The sequence below is a fragment of the Mustelus asterias genome, chromosome 22 (assembly GCF_964213995.1).
Source record: "Mustelus asterias chromosome 22, sMusAst1.hap1.1, whole genome shotgun sequence".
Classification (NCBI taxonomy): domain Eukaryota; kingdom Metazoa; phylum Chordata; class Chondrichthyes; order Carcharhiniformes; family Triakidae; genus Mustelus; species Mustelus asterias.
The window spans coordinates 12,019,945-12,040,512 of NC_135822.1; the positions used below are offsets into that span (position 1 = coordinate 12,019,945).

The window sequence follows — 20,568 nt, forward strand, 5'->3', positions numbered from 1 at the left end:
CTGACCATTATACACTTGGTTCTGCTGGATGGTGCACAGGGAGCTTAGACATCTGGTTAAAGCATTTAATTAGTTGGCAGAAGCTCACTGTCTGGACCCACAGTGGAGGAATGGCACGTTGGCTAAAGTTGGGGGAGAAACTTGCAGGCATGGCCACGACCGGTGTCTCATTGATTGCTTATGTAGAAATCTAAAACTAGGAACTTCAAATAAAAAGTAGAAGTTACTCATAATTCTAGTAAGTCTCGTGGGCGTCACTGTGGCACAGTGGTTAGCACAGCTGCCTCACAGCGCCAGGGACCCGGGTTCGATTCCTGGCTTGGGTCACTGTCTGTTTGGAGTCTGCACGTTCTCTCCGTGTCTGTGCGGGTTTCCTCCAGATGCTCCGGTTTCCTCCCACAGTCTGAAAGATGTGCTGGTTAGGTGCATTGGCCATGCTAAATTCTCCCTCAGTGCACCCGAACAGACGCCGGAGTGTGGCAACTAGGGGATTCATTGCAGCGTTAATGTACGCCTACTTGTGATAAATAAACTTTAAAGAAAATAAATTAAGTAGAGATATTTTTACTCAGAGAGTGTTTAGAATGTGGAACCTGCTACCACGAGGAGTAGTTGAGGTGAACAGCTTGGGTGTATCTTGTTTTGATGTGTTGTACTCTGTTTTTGATGTGCAGCGTGTCTTGCTTGGTTGCCTGGGTGTTGTGCTTAGAATGTTTTAAATCTTGTTTTGGTATATCGCATATCCTATTTGTTCGTAGAATCCCTACAGTGCAAAAGGAGGCCATTCGGCCCATCAAGTTTGCACCGACTCTTTGACAGAGTATCTTACCCAGGCCCCCACCCTGGCCCTATCCCCGTAACCCCAGACACTTACCGTGGTTAATCCACCTAATCTGCACATTTTTGGACTGTGGGAGGAAACCGGAGCACCTGAAAGAAACCCACACAGTCACCCAAGGCCGGATTCGAACCCAGTTCCCCAGTGCTGTGAGTGCAGTGCTAACCACTGTGCCGCCCATTGTGTTGTGTCAGTGTGTCCTGTTTGGGAGTGTCAGTGTGTCGCTTTAGGAGAGTCGGTGTGTCCCCTCACGGTGTACATTTCGCAGAGTATACCTTTCAACCTATTGTTAACAGCAATGATTTTCCTCAAAAGACCATTTTTAATCTGTGCTGTTTATTTGCTTCCCGTAGGAAGTCCCAGAGTAGCTGCTCAATTTCCTGAATAAGTCAACAGCTTTGAAGTATTAGCTATAAACTTGAAAAAAATGAATACATGGAACAGAAAGCAATTTCTTAATTTCTAACTGGTTAGATGGAAACACGTTGCCATGCAACACACACAGAGGAGCAATCATTGTATTGATTTTGTGTTGGCTGAGCGATATGAATATCCTGGCACAGATCCGTGGGTGCTATTTTTTTCCCTTTGCAAATAATAACACGATATAAATAACATCTCTGATGCTATTTTGAGGCATGCGGAATAACACTTGAGCGCTGTTACTCATGAAAAATTCATGATGTGCCTCTCAGGCATAAAGAATAAGGACAGTTTCAGAGGCTGTACATGAATCATTGCAGTTGAAAGTGCTTGTATCACAGATTCAGACTGAGCATTAAGTATTAACATGCAGAATTACACTTGTTCACTATTCTTTCCGAGCTTTATTCGACTCCAGTTCATTGTATTGATTCTTCAAAATTGTTATACTCTCCTCTGTTCACGGAAAGGCTTCTGACCTCAGCGAAATATCCTCCTGCTTTCAGATCAGGCTTCAGACTCTGTGACAAAGCCGTGAGGATCAGTGAATCTTGGACTTCAGATTTTGAGCTCAAAATGCAAGCTTGGACCCACACTGTGGCACAGTGGTTAGCACTGCTGCCTCACAGCGCCAGGGACCCGGGTTTGAATTCCAGCTTGGGTCACTGTCTGTGTGGAGTTTGCATGTTCTCCCCATGTCTGCGTGGGTTTCCTCCGGGTGCTCCGGTTTCCTCCCACAGTCTGAAAGATGTGCTGGTTAGATGCATTGACCCGAACAGGCTCCGGAGCGTGGCAACTAAGGGAATTTCACAGTAACTTCACTGCAGTGTTAATGTAAGCCTACTTGTAACACGCATAAATAAACTTTAAGACTTTAAAAATGTTATACTTTCTCTCGTCCCTGAGTCATTTTCATTTTAACTGAGAAATCGAGATGAAGGCCCAGGTTCCAGAGTACAGGACAGTACCAAGGTTGTGAAGAGCATCTTGGGGAATTGAAGCAGTAATTCGATAACACTAATCTTGAGTTTTTAATCCAGAAGATTGTAGAAGGCAAGAGAGACAGAGGAATCTTGAGTTCAATCAATTTGGGATGCAGGCAGCTGGAGAAGGGTGGAAAATAATATAACTGAACCCAGTCAAATAGGAAAGAAAAGTTGGGAGAAGCAAGGAGAGTGGGCAAGCAAGCTTCAATCAGTTGCTTCAAATTCAACTTGTCATTAATAACCTTCTTGCTTCTTAAAGAGAACATTGTAGACTCAAGTACCAATATGGATTTAAACACATAATCCAGTTTGGTGCTTGAGTGCCAGATGATGGGATCAGTCTTTTAGATCTGATGCTATACCATCTGGCTCTGCGTGGCATTATTTGAAGAAGAGTGGTGATTTCTTTTCATGTTCCAGCCAACATTTCTCACTCAATCGCTACTAAAAACAGATTATCGGGTAATTATCTGGGCGGCACGGGTAGCACAGTGGTTAGCACTGCTGCCCCACAGTGCCAGGGACCCGGGTTCGATTCCCGACTTGGGTCACTGTCTGTGTGAAGTTTGCACATTCTCCTCGTGTCTGCATGGGTTTTCTCCAGGTGCTCCGGTTTCCTCCCACAGTCTGAAAGACATGCTAGTTAGGTTCATTGACCCGAACAGGCGCCGGACTGTAGTGACTAGGGGAATTTTACAGTAACTTCATTGCAGTGTTAATGTAAGCCTTACTTGTAACTAATAAATAAACTTTAACTTTAATTCATTCCTTTGCTGTCAAGGGACTGCAGTGCTTGGATTTACTTTTGCATTTGCCCACTTAAGGTAACTTCGTTCCAATAATAGTTTCAGCATTCTGAAAATGTGAGAGGTGCTTATGAGTTTGGTTTTTTTTGTTGGGCAAATAAACTGCAGACTACCTTACAGACGCTTCTTACACTATGTAGCCTTGTTCAGATTTCTACATAGTTGTAGGTTCAATTGTTCTGTATTGAAAATGCTAAAACAAAATGAATAAGGACATTTCTGAATTGCACAGGTGCCGTTCTCAGACAATAGTCCATCCACCTTGAGATAGATCTTGACAATGTAAAGGAATATCATCCGGAACAAATTACAGAATATTCATGGTTATGCGTGTACTGGAATACTCACGCCGGAATTCTACCGCCTCGCCTGTCACGGAATTGGAGCGGACGAGGGGCAGACAATGGAAATGTCTGTGGACCTCGGGTGGGAATTTCTGCTCTCACTCGAACGAGGCCATAAAATCCCGCCCTCTGGTTGAAGGCCAGTCATTATCACAAGGAGTAGTTGAGTAAGTAGCGTAGATGCATTTAAGGAGAAATTAAATAAACATAGAAGGGAAAGGAATAGAGTATTACAGTGATAGAGTTAGATGTTTAGGAGAAGGGAAGAATGTATAATGCAGAGCCAAGCTTGCAAAGAGCATGTGAATGTAACTTGTAACCTTGCGTGGAGATATTAAGACTCACCCGCTGAGAAATATGAATATTACAATCATTGCATTCTAGCAGGGTTCAATTTTTAATATTTTACATAAACTGCAAAAACAAAATGTGCCATAAGATAGCTGTTTCATATTACAATTTTAACGGTGTGCAAGAAATGATGTTTTGCAAATGCTTGCTTGCCTGAAGTCCTGAGGTGAACTGTGCCTGTGATTACTTTACTGTTAATCAGTTAATGTCTCATGGAGCCCTTGCTGATATAATAGCTGTTGATGCCATTTTTGCACACCTCAAATCTCCAAAAGATGGAGTGGGGGGTGGTGGAATAAATATCACCATGGTGAGGCCTGTGGTAATAGAATGATGTGACTGCTGCTTCATCTTCAGCCAGTTTTCACTGCTCTATACCCATCTCCCAAGTGGAAATGTAACAGGAAGTTTGATGTAGGGAGTTTGGCCTTGCACTGCTCTCCTCTAACCAGCAAGGCAACATAAATAAGGATCTTTAGATAAGCATTAGAAACAAAAAAGATGTAAATACCTGGTGATTTACTGTGGTATACGGAACAAGAGGACTGTAAGAGGAATTTTCCAAGGTGTCCCTCTGGGGGGTCTTGTACTCAGCTTAACTCAAACGATACAGAGACCACGAAAGGCAGCATATAGTCAAAGAACGAAAAGAAGTTTATTGCCAATGCATGCATCAGGAGAAAAGATAGTCAGCATATACCAGCTACCCTTCCTGATGTAACAGTACAAGTGTGAGATTGATATACTCTTCTGAACACTTCGATTTCCCACCCAGTTGTCACCCAAACTGGAGGGTCCAATTACAATATTACACATTATTACCATAGTCAATAATGCTCTACCTATCAGCAGGATTAGGAGCTCATTAGTCCAATGCACTTGAAAGTTCTTCCCTCGTTACTAGGAAATCTAACTATGTAAATCAGGTAGATTCAAGGATATTGCTATCATCTGCAAATTTTAATTGGTAAGGGGAGTCAATCCCCTTGCCTATGTCCAGTCCCATTATCAGCATGAGAAACCACATGAACTTCATTAATCATGAGCTAATGCACTCTCGTACATTTCAAAGCCCTGCTTAACTTGCAGCTGCCTGACTCAAGCTGATAAGGAGAATTGCTCTCCTTGTACTCCATTGTCTCAAAAGAATTTGGTCTCCACTACTGTCTATTTCCCATCATGCTGAGAAGTTAGATCGCCCATTGGCCAAGGTTTACAAATCACAATAAGAATACAGTTTAATTTCATAATGGTTAAATTATGGTTGTACAGACAATATTGTATTGGACACATGGTGAATCCTTATTCCAAATATAAGGCACTTTGTAATCTTTACCTTAGTCTGGTCTACTTATAGTAAATTTAAAATGAGGGGCTTTTATACTATAATATTACCCTCCTTCAAGGACCCAGGGGGGGGGGGGGGGGGGTTTGGTGTGGGCAATGCTTGTCAGCTTAGATCTTGTTTGCCCCTCACGTAGGGACCATGAGTTGGATTCAATTTCAATTGAGTTTTTTTGGATGGAATGAAATAAAGAAAAAATTGGTCTCTGCATCTCCAAGACAAAGATAGGGAAAATTGGCAATGTTCCTGTTCCTGATCGAGATCTGATGGCCTCATGAAAAGCGCATCAGACTATCTGGATTATGCTCACACTGTGGCATCATATTGCTACGGAGTCTCATACAGAGAGAATGGCTGAGATAGAGAGAGCACCTGATAGCCCCCCGTACCTCAGCCATTGCGGGATTGTAGTCAACGCAAATCAATAGACGAAGGAGAAACGGAAAAGAATTTATTATCTCGGTACAGCCATTGAAGATAACACAAATGACATAAACAATTTTGCATCAATATTAATGGAACCTAGTTACACAATTAGGAGAAGTCACTTGCTGCATTTTTCCCTTTCATATTCAACACAGGTGCCATGAGAAAAATAGATCAAATGTTTTTATTTTTATTCAGGCGTGCAGCTGATTCTTCTGAAGTGTGTGCCCCATCTGCTGTAGCTTTTAAACAGTCCATTGCTCCTTCTCACTTGCCTTTGTAATTGAAAACCATGAAAATATGCAAAAGAGATTTCAGCACAAACCAAGCGCTTCTCATTTTCATCGGGTTCCTCTCCTAGAAGCCAAGATCTTTCTGCTGCAATGCCTGTGCCAGCTATATATTGCTCCTTTAGTTAACACCATCCTCCATAACTTTACCCCCCTGGCTCCATCCAGCTTCAGCCTGGCCCAATATGCAAGGCCTTGGTGCTCTATTCCACCCTGATTTCCAAATCCTATCCCATCCTCAGTAAGACGGTTTATTTCCGCTTCTGGTGAGACCACATCTGGAGGTCGGTGTACAGTTTTGGTCTCCTTACTTAAGAAACTGCATTAGAAGTGGTTTACAGAAGATTCCTTCAACTGATTCTTAGGATGAAAGGGTTATTGTATGAGGAAAGGTCGGGCCTGTATCCATTGAAGTTCAGAAAATTGAGAGGTGATCAAATTGAAACTTCTAAGATCCTGAGGGCACTTGATAGGGTGGATACTGAAATAATGCTTCTCCTTCTGGGAGGGACTAGAACTAGGGAACACGGTGTAAAAATAAGCACTCTCCCATTTGAGACTGAGATGAGGAGAATTTTTTCTCCCAGAAGGTGGTTAGTCTGTGGAATTCTCTTCCCCAAAGAGCAGTGAGAGGCTGGGTTTTGAATAATTTTAAGGCTGAGTTTGATAGATTCTTGATTTACAAGAGAGTTGAAAGTTATAAGGTACAGTCAAAAATAGTATTGAGGCTACAAACAGATCAGCCATAATCTTATCAAATGGCAGAGCAGGCTTGAAGGGCTGAATGGCCTACATCTGCTACTAATCCCTGGTATTCCAGGATGCCACCTGCATTATCCATGCTTGCATTCTTTCAGGTTTGACTTCTTCAATTCCAGCTTCACACTGTATACACTCTCAGCTCATTAAAATGCTGCACGCCCATTAATCGCTCCCACACCTAGGGGTGAGGTTTACCATCCCGCCTGCCACGGGAATCGGAGCGGGTGAGGGGCGGACCATGGAAAGGTCCTTTGACATCGGGCGGGATTTTTCAGTTTCGGGGCGAGCAAGGCCGGAAAACCTCGCCCAAGTCTCACTCACATTTCATCCTGTCCTTTCCAACCTCCACTGTCTCTCTGTCTCCAAAATACTGAATCCAAACACGAGGCAGGATTTTTAAAAATTTGATTTATTATTGTCACATGTATTAGTATACAGTGAAAAATATTGTATCTTATGCGCTATACAGACAAAGCATACCGTTCATAGAGAAGGAAAGGAGAGAGTGCAGAATGTGGTGTTACTGTCATAGCTAGGGTGTAGAGGATGATCAACTTAATACAAGGTAGGTCCATTCAAAAGTCTGACAGCAGCAGGGAAGAAGCTGTTCTTGAGTCGGTTGGTACATGACCTCAGACTTCTGTATCTTTTTCCCGATGGAAGAAGGTGGAAGAGAGTATGTCCGGGGTGTGTGGAGTCCTTAATCATGCTGGCTGCTTTTCCGAGGGAAGTGTAGACAGAGTCAACGGATGGGAGGCTTGTTTGCGTGATGGACTGGGCTTCATTCACAACTCTTTGTAGTTTTTTTACAGGCTTGGACGGAGCAGGAATAGCACGATGACACAGTGGTTAGCACTGCTGCCTCACAGCGCCAGGGACCCAGATAATTCTAACCTCGGGTCACTGTGTGGAATTTGCACATTCTCCCCGTGTCTGCGTGGGTTTCCTCCGGGTGCTCCAGTTTCCTCCCACACTCCAAAGACATGTGAGTTAGTGGGATTCTCAGGGTAAATACGAGGGGTTATGGGGATAGGGACTGGGTGGGATTATTGTCAGTGCAGGCTCGACACTCTGAATGGCCTCCTTTTGCATTTTAGGGATTCGATCATTCTATGAAATCCCGTTAAAACAGGTGTCGTACCAAGCTGTGATACAACCAGAAAGAATGCTTTCTATGATGCAGCTGTAAAAGTTGGTGAGAGCCACAGCGGACGAGCCAAATTTCTTTCGCCTCCTGAGAAAGTAGAGGCTTTGATGGGCTTTCTTAACTATAGCGTCGGCAGGGACCAGGACAGGTTGTTGGTGGACTGGACACCTAAAAGCTTGAAGCTCACGACCATTTCTACTTCGTCCTCATTGATGTAGACAGGGGCATGTTCTCCATTATACTTCCTGAAGTTGAAGACTATCTCCTTTGTTTTACTGACATTGAGGGAGAAATTATTGTCACCGCACCAGTTCACCAGATTTTCTACCTCTTTCCTTCTCCCTTGCCGTGGCGTGTTTCAGGCTGGTGGGAGTTTGAATGCAATCCTCACTGCCTGGATTGCCACCACTGCCTCCCCGGACATTCTCTCTCCCACCTTCTTCAATCGGGAAACCCACGGCAGGGGAGTGCCATCGTGGGGGGGGGACGGTAAGATCCCACCAGCGTGAACGGCTTGTTCCCATTTACAAATCTCTCTCCGGCCTTATTTCATCCTGCTTCTGCTAACTCCTCACCTTCCATCACAGCACGTGACCTCACTTCTTCTGACTTGGCTGTCCGTGTCTAACCCTCTCCTTCTGTTTCACCACCAGCGCTGGAGTCCCTCTGAGTTCTACCCAACTCTTACTTCAAAACCTCTCTGCCTTGCTACTCCATCTCGTTCCACCTTCAAAATCCTCCTCAGACCTGAATCCTGGGCTCTGCTTTTCGGCATCTCCCCAGACTCTTCCATCCCGAAAAATTTAAAAAAACTAGCTGCCCATTCCCCAATCCCCACCTTATAGCAGTTGGCAAGTAACCTTGCAGGTTACAGCAGCTCAAGTGCTGATCCAGGCACTGAATTCTAAACACCCACCATCCTCTGAGTGAAGTCGTTTTTCCTCATGTCCCCTCTAATCCTTCTACCAGTCACCTTAAATCTGCTCCCTCTGGTAATCAAAGCAGGGGAAACACATCTTTCCTGTCTATGCTATCTCGGCCCCTCATAATCTTGTACACCTCAATTAAGCAAAAAAGATTAGGTTAGAAACCAGCCTCCCATCCATTAACTCTGTCTGCACTTCCCATTGCCTTGGCAAAGCCGCCAGCATAATTAAGGATCCTACGCACCCCGGACATTCTCTCTTCCACCTTCTTCCGTCGGGAAAAAGATACAAAAGTCTGAGGTCACATACCAACCGACTCAAGAACAGCTTCTTCCCTGCTGACTTTTGAATGGACCTACCTCGCATTAAGTTTATCTTTCTCTACACCCTAGCTATGACTGTAAAACTACATTCTGCACTCTCTCGGTTCCTTCTCTATGAGCGGTATGCTTTGTCTGTATAGCGCACAAGAAACAATACTTTTCACTGTATACTAATACATGTAACAATAATAAATCAAATCAAACGATTAAGAAGAAATAATAAGAGCTTATTAATTGATTATTAATGTAATTAATAATGTTGGTTAACAGAATTTCTCTTTCATTTCACGGAGAAAGAAGAGATGGAGGAAATCACCTGCGAAACAAAGGACATTCTGGTGGAGTTTCAGGCCGGAATTCTCCGCTCCCCCCCCCCCCCCCCCCTTCCCGTCACAGCTGCCAGTGAGAATGGAGAATTTGGCACTCAGCTAAATCTACATTCCGTGCAGTGGGACTGGAGAATCCCAGCTGCAGGTGAGGTCGGAGAATCTGGCCCTCAGTTTTCGACTTGACTTTTTTATTCTGGAACTTGCAGTTGAGCATTTGGTCCGGGTTTGCGTTTCGGACGGAAGGAGAACTGTTCCCTTTCTCAGATAAAGCACTCGGTCATTCTGTCTCCCGTTAATCATGTCAAAAGAGTCCCGGTTTTCATGAAATAGTGTCTGGGAGAGCCTTTTTGTCATGTTCGTAGCAAATGCAGAGCGTGTGTCAAACTGCTGTGTTATCAATCTCCCTGTGACGGGAATGTAAATGAACTGCAGGAAGATTTTCTCTGTTGATGTTTGTAAACAAACCAGAAGGAATCTTCCTGAGTGATGTGTAGTGTCATTTTGCCCACTGATTAGCGAGTGATTCCTCCCCCCCTCCCTATGCTGCCACAAAGACTGTCCAAGCACATATGCACATATCATCACCATAGCAATTAATTCTTCCTCCTCCCCACACAAAACAGTTTGACAAACATTTTGTCACAAACACAGCATCCTTTTGTATGTTGATGACTTTTCTGATACTGTGGAAACTGAAAACATGACATGAAGCCACATCTCACTTTTGACTTTGTTACTTACAGGTTGGCAGCACGCTGATTCATCTGATGTGAATCACGCTGATTACAAGTCCTGTATTTACGCTGCTTGATGTTAGCTATTAAACGTGGGGGGGATCTAACTTCACGCGAATAATATTAAGCAATTGTGAAGAAAAGCTTCCAAAATTGAGCCAATATTCTGTGGGAAAAGGAAGTATAAGTCGGAGGAGATGGATCATACAGAGACTTCCAAACAAATTAAGGGTTTGGAATTGGCAACCAGTGGTTAATGAATCATCATTAATATCAGAAAAAGGTGTAAATTAGAATTATTTTTCTTTCACGGAGGGTTATTAGTGCACAGAGTGCTTCAGGACAAGTGGCCATGGAGATGCAGACTAGAACATCATTTAAAGGGGACTTTGATACATATTTGTAAAGAATATAAAAGGATACAGGGAAATAGGATGACAGCAAATCACTCCAATGTTGAACCAACCTCAACAAAGCAAAAACCGTCTGATTGTCCCCTGCCTCTACTGTAGTTTTTGCAATTCTGTGAAATCTCGTACCAGCAATTAGGTGATTCAGTTCGTATTTTCACACAGTTCTGTGATGTGATTGTTGCATAAATATATAGACTATCTCAAAGTACAAATACCTGAGCAGATGCACTGTCACGATTCCACCCGAAGGTGTTTGAAAAACGTGACAGCTACATGTAATTAGTTTCTGGTAACTTGCTCCTTTTTAATTAGGCATCTGGTTTTTTTTATCCAAAGCACCTCGAGCATGAGACATTTGGAGTAATTAACTTTTCAGTGCTGAGTTTGTGTAATGCAGTAAACCTATCAGAATTCAAAAGCGCTCCAACAAAGTGGCAATGCAAGAAAGAAATCTTGAACGAAAAGATTCAAAATAATTTTGCAATCTTCTTGAAACCTTGCCGTGCTGTTCTGGTCACCACACTACCAGAAGGACGTGGAAGCTTTGGAGAGAGTGCAAAGAAGGTTCACCAGGATGTTGCCTGGTCTCGAGGGCATTGGCTATGAGGAGAGGTTGGATAAACTAGGATTGTTTTCACTGGAAAGACGGAGGCCAAGGAGAAACCTGATAAAGGTCTGCAAAATTATGAGAGGCATAGACAGGGTGGATAGTCAGAGGCTTTTTCCCAGGGTGGAAGTGTCAATTACAAGGGGGCATAGGTTCAAGATGAGAGGGGGAAAGTTTAAGGGAGAGATTTTTCACACACAGAGTGGTGGATGCCTGGAACGCACTTCCAGAGAAGGTGGTGGAAGCAGGAACATTGGCAACATTTAAGAGGCAGTTGGATGGGTACATGAATAGGGAGAGAATAGAGGGATAAAGACCGAGTCAGGGCAGAAGGTTTTATTTTAGTTTAGTTAGGGCATCATGATCAGCACAGGCTTTGAGGGCCGAAGGGCCTGTTCCAGTGCTGTATTTTCCTTTGTTCGTTGCTCTAGCAGTTTGTCACACTGGCCTAAAATGGTGTAAAACATGCTGCATAGGACTTTAAAAAATCAAATAGAGACAACCATTAAACAGAAACCAATAAGAAAAATATGCTGCAATTAACAGAGAATAAAGATGGTTCACAGCACTGTGATCAAGATAAATGGACTCCGTGCCAAAGCATGTTTATAATGGAGGGGTGATTAAAAGCATGGTCAAATAGATAGGTTTTAAATAGGAAGGAAATTCCTGAGCAAGGCTGAGTGATTGGTTGTATGACCCCCAAGAATGGGGGTGAACACAGGTTTGAGGAGGGTGGCATAAATCAACCATGTCAAAGGCTGTAGAAAGATCTGAGAAAGGATGGTGCATTACAGTCAAGCTCACACACAGTGTTGTTCATGACTTTGATTCAGGCTGCTTCGTTACTGTGGCAGGGAGTGCAATTCTTACCGGAGACATTCAAATCTGGAGTTCTGGGGAAAATGGGCATGGGTTTAGAAGGCCCAATATCGTTTGGAGAGGAAAGAGAGGTTGAAGATGGAGTGACAATTGCAAGGACAGAAGAGTCAAGAGTGGGCTGCTGAGGAGAGTGGGGATTAGAGTAGATTTGAACAGGAACAGGGTTATACCTAATGAAGGGAAGCTTACAATGTCAGGTACAGTGTGTGTTGAGGGATGGGGGAGCGGGTGTGGAGAGGGTGGTGGGGGAGGGCTAGAGAAGTTGGGTGAAGTGGAGATGGTGTTGTGAACAGAAGTTTTTTAGAGAAGGTATGAGGCAAGAGTTAGGAAAGGAAGTCGAGAAAAAAAGCAGCTAAGAGAGCACCTGGGGGAGATTTTGCTTTGTGTTGGGAATTGAGGGAAAGAGATGGAGCAGGAGAAGCAGTTGAATGGATAGTCTGAACTTTACTGACAAATTCATGAATTCTTCACATTTGTTGAAGGTAAAGGGTGAAGGAGACACTTTGAAGTGAAGAAAATATCTTGAGGCAGTGGTGGGTAGGATTGTTGTAAGAGTTGGCAGTGGATGAGCTGGAGGGGAGGTTAATAAGAGAGAGAACAGTGGGACAGTTTGGACTGCTGCTCACACACGGAGTGATTTCAGCAAGCACTTTGGAAAATGCTGAGAGAGTGAATTTATGCAAAAGGGATTGAAGAGGTAAGGAGGGAAATCAGCGATGGGTTGGAGTGTGCAGTGAGAGGGAAATAACAGGTGGCTTGTCTGAGTAAATGCCAGCGTATTCGACATTGCTGTTGTAATTCTAAACCAGTAACTGCTCAAGTGGCCCATTTGCTGTGCTAGTTATTTAAGTATTAGGCAGGTGCTAGCCTCGGTTGTTTAACTCATGACTCAGTGGATATCACTAATAATGTTTAATAGTCCTTTCTGTCGCTGCACCAGTTGATTCTGTAATAGTGTGGTTAAGAGTCTCTTGACCTTGGCGCCAACTACACCTCCGTTATGTTCAGTTACAAATACATGGGTGAGTAATGTTGGTGGAATAACACTCAAAATTCATTCCATTATGCTAGCAAAAAATGTGTCAAGTGTAGGACATGTTGACTGACATTGAGAGAGAATTGCGGAGCATGAGGATGTGTATCTATTTTACAGTCAGTTTTCAAAACAATAAATTGGAGTGCTTGCTAACATTCAGTACATTGTTAAAGTGGCTTTTACAGTTCTTTGTGGTGCTACTGCCATTCTTATGGTTGTAGGTTCTTATCCTACTCGTTACAGTTTAGCCTCCCCCAATTAATAGGTACATGTGTTTCCCAATGTAGCTTTGAGCCATACAGACCAATGCCCCAAACTTCCATTCTCCAGTGAGCTTTGTACGCCAGAGGATGTGCTGGGGCACTCCCTGGAAGTCCCCTCAAAGGGCAACCTGGAATTGCCTGGGAAGTTTAAACTTCTGAACAGAAATTGCCTGTACCTGGAGTTATCCAGTTCTCCCATTTCAATCAGAGAATTTGGACGGTGCCGACTCTCTTAGAATAGTTACCCAGGAAAAGCTAGAAAGGTTAAACTCCTGAATAATCATGGGACTGACCACGCCCCCTCCCCCGACCTCCCACTGGACCCCTGACTACCCACCGACATCCCTCCAACTGGACCCCCACCCTCTCGATCACCTGCCCTCTCCTGATCCTCCTGACTAAGCACCTGACTGCTCACCTAATTTCCTGACTACCCCCAACTACCCCCACATCCCTCTGACTACCCTCTCGACACTCCTCCAACTGCCCCTCCTCTTGGACTACCCACTCGACTGCCCATCTGACCCCCCCCCCCCCATCTACCCCCACATCCCTCTGACTAATTTCCTCACATGCTGACTATCCCTTGAGCCCCGACTACTCCCCCACCCTACAGACTTCCCCCTGGGTATCCTCCCCCCCCATCAACTACCCTCCTGACACCCCCCCCCCCCCCCCCCCCCGACTACTGCTGACCACCTACCCCCACACTTAACTTACACACTTATCTTCTCCAAGTGGCTGAACCTTTAAACTTATACATTTTATAGCAGCTCGTGCCATGAGTAGGGACATGGCGTCACTTCTCCTAACGCCACTGCCCTAAACTCAAAGGAGTCAGGAGCTGCTGTGTTGCACATTTCTCACCAGGTCCGGGACGGAGAATCGGACAAGAACTGTGCAATTCCCAAACTGGGTAGGTAAAAAAAAAAAGCAGAGTGGCAATCCCATGGTGATTGCCGCTCCCTGGAAATCTTGGGCCATAGTATATATAAGGTTAGCTCCAGTCTTCTGGAGTGGCAATACAGCTACTACACTTAAAGTCAATGTCCTTCAGCTAGAGAGGGAAATGTTACACCGAATGTACAACACAGAAATAGGCCATGGGAACCAATAGGTCCAAGCCAGGGTTAACGGTCCACGCAAGCCTCTTCCTACCATTCTTCATCTAACCCTATGAGAATAACCTTTCTATGTCGCTCTCCTGCATGTGCTTAACTAACTCAAGTATATCTTGCTCAAGTATGTACACCATGTTGCACATATTCATGCATTGTACTGACGGCCTTGAGATGACAACATATTCTACTTTGTATAAAGATGCTCTGATGCACTGAACAGATAGCAAATTAATCCCAGGAAATGCACCTCCACGTCTCCAACATGCTGATAGCTTGGAGAAAAGGTCTCCAGTTTATTAATGCACTGTACGTTGCCACCCATCGATCTGAAATTTATCAGAGCATTGAAAATCAACTAAGGCTAAGAGAATTGCTTCCATTCATCAGTTTGATGGCCCAGTGGATGAACTTGCTAGCAGCACAGTACTGAGTCGCAGATCCAGGGGTAGAAAGTGAATCTCACTGTGTCCATTTTACAGCCAAGGCTCAGTGGATAAGACCCTTGCTTCTGAGTCAGAGGTGGTGAGTCCAAACCCTATGCCAGCGATAGGGCTGGCTTCCCCCTTAAATGCTATTTGTCTCAACTACTGCCTTTGGTAGCTAGTTCTGCATTTTAATCTGAATTCAGGGATCCGATTCTCCCATATCGGCGCTAAGTGCCCACATCAATGGGAAAACTACAGTGTTTCCTGCTGGCACTGGCAGCGTCTGTCAGTTGTGGTTCTCCCCCCTGATGGATGCTAATTAATGCATCCCGTGAATCACACCGACCAGCCCTGCTGTTCCCAGATCAAGGCACCTTTTTTAAAGGACATTCTGATCTCAGGTCCCCTCTCCCTAAAAACAGAAATGGTGATCCCCTGACCAGGAGAGCACCGCCAAACCCACATCCGCGCCCCCCCCCCCCCCCCCCCCCAACCACCACATAGGCATGAGAATGATCTGACCTGACCCCATCAGACCCCCCCCACTCAGCCCCCCCTCAGACCCACCCACTCAGTTCACCTCACCTCTCTATCCCCTCAAACCCCCCACTCGGACCCCCTCCATCCCCAGGACCCCCTTCAGGCCCTTGGCACCCTGTCACTGGCACCTTGGACTTTAAGGGGGAATCAAGGAGGGATGTTTCAATGTAAGTCCAGTGCCCTCTGCCATTGCCAGGCTGCAGAGGAAGGATCTCCCAAGGATCGGTCCGGGGTTGGGTGGTCTTGGGCTGGGGGCATGGGATCGATCTCGGCACTGTCCCCTGGGATGCGGGTCCCATGGCTGGACTGCCCTTCTAGCCCTGGCAGACCTGAAGATCACCCCTGGGCATGATAATTTCAGGCAGCTCTCTACTCAACATCTTCACTCCTGCCTGTAACTGTGAGACTTTTGAACTGGTCTGTTGACTTTAATCTCCATGTCCCCTGATCACCTGTCAGGTTTCTAAATCACAGCATCACTCTATTCTGCACCAGGGACTTTCCTTTCTCTTTCTCAGAAGTTGCAGGTGTGAGCAGACTCCTTTGAAGCCCTCTGACAGATAGGAGATGTCACTTTCACTGGGGGGGGAGTTCCCTTCTTCACAGCTGTTCACTCAGCCCCATGCTATTCACACAGCTTCGATTTCAGTCCTCGAAAGCTCTATGCCTTTGAAATTCCTCCCAACCCTTTGAAAACCTTTGTTTCCATTCAATTTCAGTCCAGTCCTTTTAACTCTCACTTGCTTGACAGCTTAGTGGTTTCTACAGCCTCCAGTCAACTGTGTTTATTTCCTTAACCTTCATGCATTACTGCATCTCAAATCACCAAAGAGGAAGTGAAAGACACCTAGCTCCTCTCAAGTTGTCTACAGCTGCTTGGGGTCACAGCTGTAGGCACTTTCAAAGATCTTCAGTTCTGCCAGGGCTAGAAGGGGCAGTCCAGCCATTGCACCCCCATCCCAGGGGACAGTGCCAAGATCAAACCTTTGCCACCAGCCCAGGCCCATGCAATCCCCAGGATCCCTGGGGGACCCTCCCTTTGCAGCCTGGCAGTGACAGAGGGGCAAATGGCCTCTGGACCTACGTCCTTGACCCACCTAGAGGTTCAATGGGCCAGGGCCACTTTGGTCATTGCCAACACCAAAGCCTACCAGGTGCATTTCCCGCTGGGAGGTGGGTGCATGGCTGCTGAATGGGCTGTCCAGCTCGCTAATTGTGTTACAACTAGCACAGTTAGCGGGTTTACATAATTTTCGGGTTTCCTCCCAGTCTGGGCAGGAACTTGACCGCGGCCAGCAAGGCAAGTCAGGTGAATATTGATTGCCTCCACTCCCAGCAGGAATCCAAATTTTTGGCCGATGCCCCATTCAGCAGGGCATCAGCATTCCCGTATGCCGTCTGACAGGGCTGGAGAATCCCCCCAAGAAGTTTCTCCTGAATACCTTTTTGAATTTATTATATTTATGGCCTCTGGTTTTGGGTTCCCTCAGAACTAGAATCATATTTTCCATGACTACCCGATCAAATATTTACATAATCTTTAAAGATGTCTATCAGGTCAACCCTCAGCCACCGCCTCATTGGGGATAGTTGAATCTTTCCTGATGTAATCTCTTAGTTCTGGTATCATCCTCGTTCATTTATTTTGCACTTTCTCCACTGCCTCTGCAGTCTTTTCATAAAATGGATACCAGAACTGTGCATTATGCTCCTAATATGGTTTAACTAAGTTTCTGTATAAGCTTAACAATATCTCTCTTACTGCTTTCAATTCTGCTCCTTGAGAAATGAACCTTAGTGTTTTGTTTGCTTTCTCTATGGCTTTATAAGCCTGCCTCCCTACTCGCCATGATTTTGGTACCTGCACCCCGAGATCCCTTCATGCCTCTACACCAATTATATAGTTAGCGGGTTTGCATAATTTTCGGGTTTCCTCCCAGTCTGGGCGGGAACTTGACCGCGGCCAGCACGGTAGCACAGTGGTTAGCACTGCTGCTTCACAGCTCCAGGGTCCCAGGTTCGATTCCCGGCTCGGGTCACTGTCTGTGTGGAGTTTGTACATTCTCCTCGTGTCTGCGTGGGTTTCCTCCGGGTGCTCCGGTTTCCTCCCACAGTCCAAAGATGTGCGGGTTAGGTTGATTGGCCAGGTTAAAAATTGCTCCTTAGAGTCCTGAGATGCATAGGTTAGAGGGAATAGCAGGTAAAATGTGTGGGGGTAGGGCCTGGGTGGGATTGTGGTCGGTGCAGACTCGATGGGCCGAATGGCCTCCTTCTGCACTGTCGGGTTTCTATGATTTCTATGATTTCTTTCTATACTTTATTTGTCAAACAGTATGTGGCCTCCTTATTCTTGCTGCCAAAATCAAGGTTACAGTTTCTGATCATTACAAGTGATATCTCCTGGAAAGTGTACTTGGGACACATTGGTCAAATGCAGTCCTGTTTTGCACCTCGGCAGAGCTGCGTAATATAGATGTCATCCACTGCAGCATGCTGAATTCAAGCCTGGATTTCATTGGTTTGACTAACAAGAATCATACAGATGGCAGGTTGTAAAGTTTGCCAGTGGCACTGTGTACCTGGGAGAGGTGCAGTCGCCACTTCTCCATGTTTGCAGTACTCTTCATGGGGGTTCACGGAACCTGTCTGTCAATTAACTGTTCAAAACTTATTCTGGCTCATGTGCAAGACTACCACCTCACAAGAGGGTGGCACAGTGGTCAGCACTGCTGCCTCACAGCACCACGGACCCGGGTTCGATTCCCGGCTTGCGTCACTGTGCGAAGTTTGCACGTTCTCCCTGTGTCTGTGTGGGTTTCCTCCTGGTGTTCCGGTTTCCTCCCACAGTCCAAAGATGTGCGGGTTAGGTGGATTGGCCATGCTAAATTGCTCCTTCGTGTCAGGGGGACTAGCTAGGGTAAATGCATGGGGTTGTGGGGATAGGCTCTGGGTGGGATTGTGGTCGATGCAGACTCGATGGGCCGAATGGCTTCCTTCTGCACTGTAGGGATTCTATGATTCTATAAGGGGATTGATCAATAATAAACGTGTAGGTCCACACCAGTTTTAGATCGATGGACAGCTGAATTGCAGGACAAGATTGTGGATCAAGTCAAACTTGGGAATATCAAATCATAATTATAATTAAACAACAAATAGACACAGGAAAGTTCCTGGAATTACAGACAGAAACACATCTTGAGTTTTTTTAATCAATCCAGTGACCTTACTTACAACCCATGGTTCAATTACAAACTAATTATCACAATTGGATTAGAATTAAAGATAAATGTTCAACATAGCATATTTTTTCTTTGAAGGATCTTTTTGATAGCTCTAAATTGTAATGATGCCAAGAGCAGCAGCATGCGATAGTGCCTCAATTAATCATAACTGCTGTCAGATCAAGGTTGTTAACAAGCCAGCGGATCTCCATGGCATAAGTCATAATGTGTCTTTATAACATTGGTCTTAGAAAGAATGCCGGGCAAAACACTGGAACAAATTCTTGGATTCTATTCAAAGGGCTCTCGTAAGCTCTCTAATTATCCACCCTAACAAACAGTGATAACCGTAGTTTAACAGCACATTCCAAAGACAACAGATCCAGCAATGTAACAGTCCCTTGGTACTGCACTGAAATTTCAGCTTGGATTGTGTGATCTTAAAGTTGGGTTTGAATGCTTAACCTTCTGGCTCAGGGGGTCAGAGTGCCCTTCAAGAAAGCCAAGCTGACACTTTGCCTAAGTAACAGTGTTGGCTGAACATTGGGCTGTGAATAGACCGCACAAACGCATGCAGATCTGGTGTGGCACTCTCATGGTAAATTGAGTGGCCTGCGACTTTAATAAGAACAATCAGTTGTGCTCTATGATGATGCTAATTGATATTGCTTTCTATCCCCAGGTGGTTTCAGTAAGCATAGCCGAAACTCTACCACCTTGCCCGCCACGGAATCGGCACGGGTGAGGGTCCGACAACGGAAATCTCCGTTAACCTCGGGCGGGAATTTCCGGTCTCGCCCAAGCGAGGCCATAAAATCCTGCCCACATGTGTTATTAGGCTCATCACCTATGCCAAAGGATGCCAACAATGCACAGCATGTTTCGCCATTAGAGTGGAACAGTGCTGCATCTAAATGATTATCTCTTGTCTTCTCAAACCTTTTGAACAAGTTGTATCATTTACCACAGGTCACGCAGTACACCTGATCCCCCGCCTTCACACCCGACTGAAATCAACCAGTATCACCAGATGTTTTTCTTTTATTCACAGACTGAAACAGAAGATGAAAAGAGAAGGTTTGAAGAAGGAAAAACTAGATATTTAAATACTAAAGCCAAAAGGATGGCTGAAGTACAGAAGGGCCAATGACGCCCAATCCGCAAGTGGCCCAAGGCAGCTAACGAGAAGTAATTTATATTCAGCATTGTATTACTTGAAAAATGTTTAAGTCTTAAATGTTAACCAAAGCACTATTGTGTACTATTTAAAACCTAGATAGTATTCTACTGAAGCAAAACTATGCATTCCATTGAGATATTGGTGTTTTCCGGTATAGTATTAAAATATATCATTATAGAAATAAATAAATGCTGCCAGCCTTTGGCTTATGGGAAAACTTGGTATTTATTTCATTTCTTTCCTCTTTTCACTCTGTCAATTCCACTCCCGGCACCTGTTGGAAATGGTGACTTCAGGCTGGGGAATAGGAGTCAGCAGGGACTGGCCAAAGGGAGTGATCCATGGGCAGGACCAAGTAAACCCGAGGCCCAAAAGACCTGGGAACTGGGGCCTTCTTTTAATTAGACTGCTGATGTCTGCTACACTTTGCCAAGCAGCACACTGGTGGAGGGAGGAGAAATCTTAAACCTTCTCCCTGTGACACCAGAAGGAACCCTCAGGTAAGTCCTGGGAGGGAGCAAGGATGTGGGCAATCTGGAAGCACGCAGAGGAGGGTGTGAGGCCTGGTCATGGTCTGTCTCGTTGCTGTGGAGACAGACCTGCTCCATCGGGATCTTGATTAAGATATGTTTTAACAAGGTTCCTGGCCCCTGTGGCTCAGTTACTCATAAGTTTAAAATGTATTTATTTATTAGTGTCACAAGTAGGCTCACATTAACACTGCAATGAAGTTACTGTGAAAATCCTCCAGTCGCCATACTCCGGTGCCTGTTCGGGTACACTGAGGGAGAATTTGGCACGGCCAATGCACCTAACCAGCACGTCTTTCAGACTGTGGGAGGAAACC

The 20,568-nt window shown here is 45.1% G+C and overlaps 1 protein-coding gene across 5 annotated transcripts in view; it reads left to right on the plus strand.

Moving 5' to 3' along the window:
• The window catches only part of acot7 (acyl-CoA thioesterase 7), a 260,402-nt gene extending 240,468 nt beyond the window's left edge, over positions 1–19,934 (plus strand). For all 5 annotated transcript variants that reach the window (XM_078238517.1, XM_078238514.1, XM_078238513.1 and 2 more), the window contains one exon: positions 19,593–19,934. In XM_078238517.1, the coding sequence (XP_078094643.1) occupies positions 19,593–19,691 (99 nt within the window). In that variant the 3' untranslated portion in view covers positions 19,692–19,934. The remainder of the gene's footprint in view (positions 1–19,592) is intronic.
• The last annotated feature ends 634 nt before the right edge of the window (positions 19,935–20,568 follow it).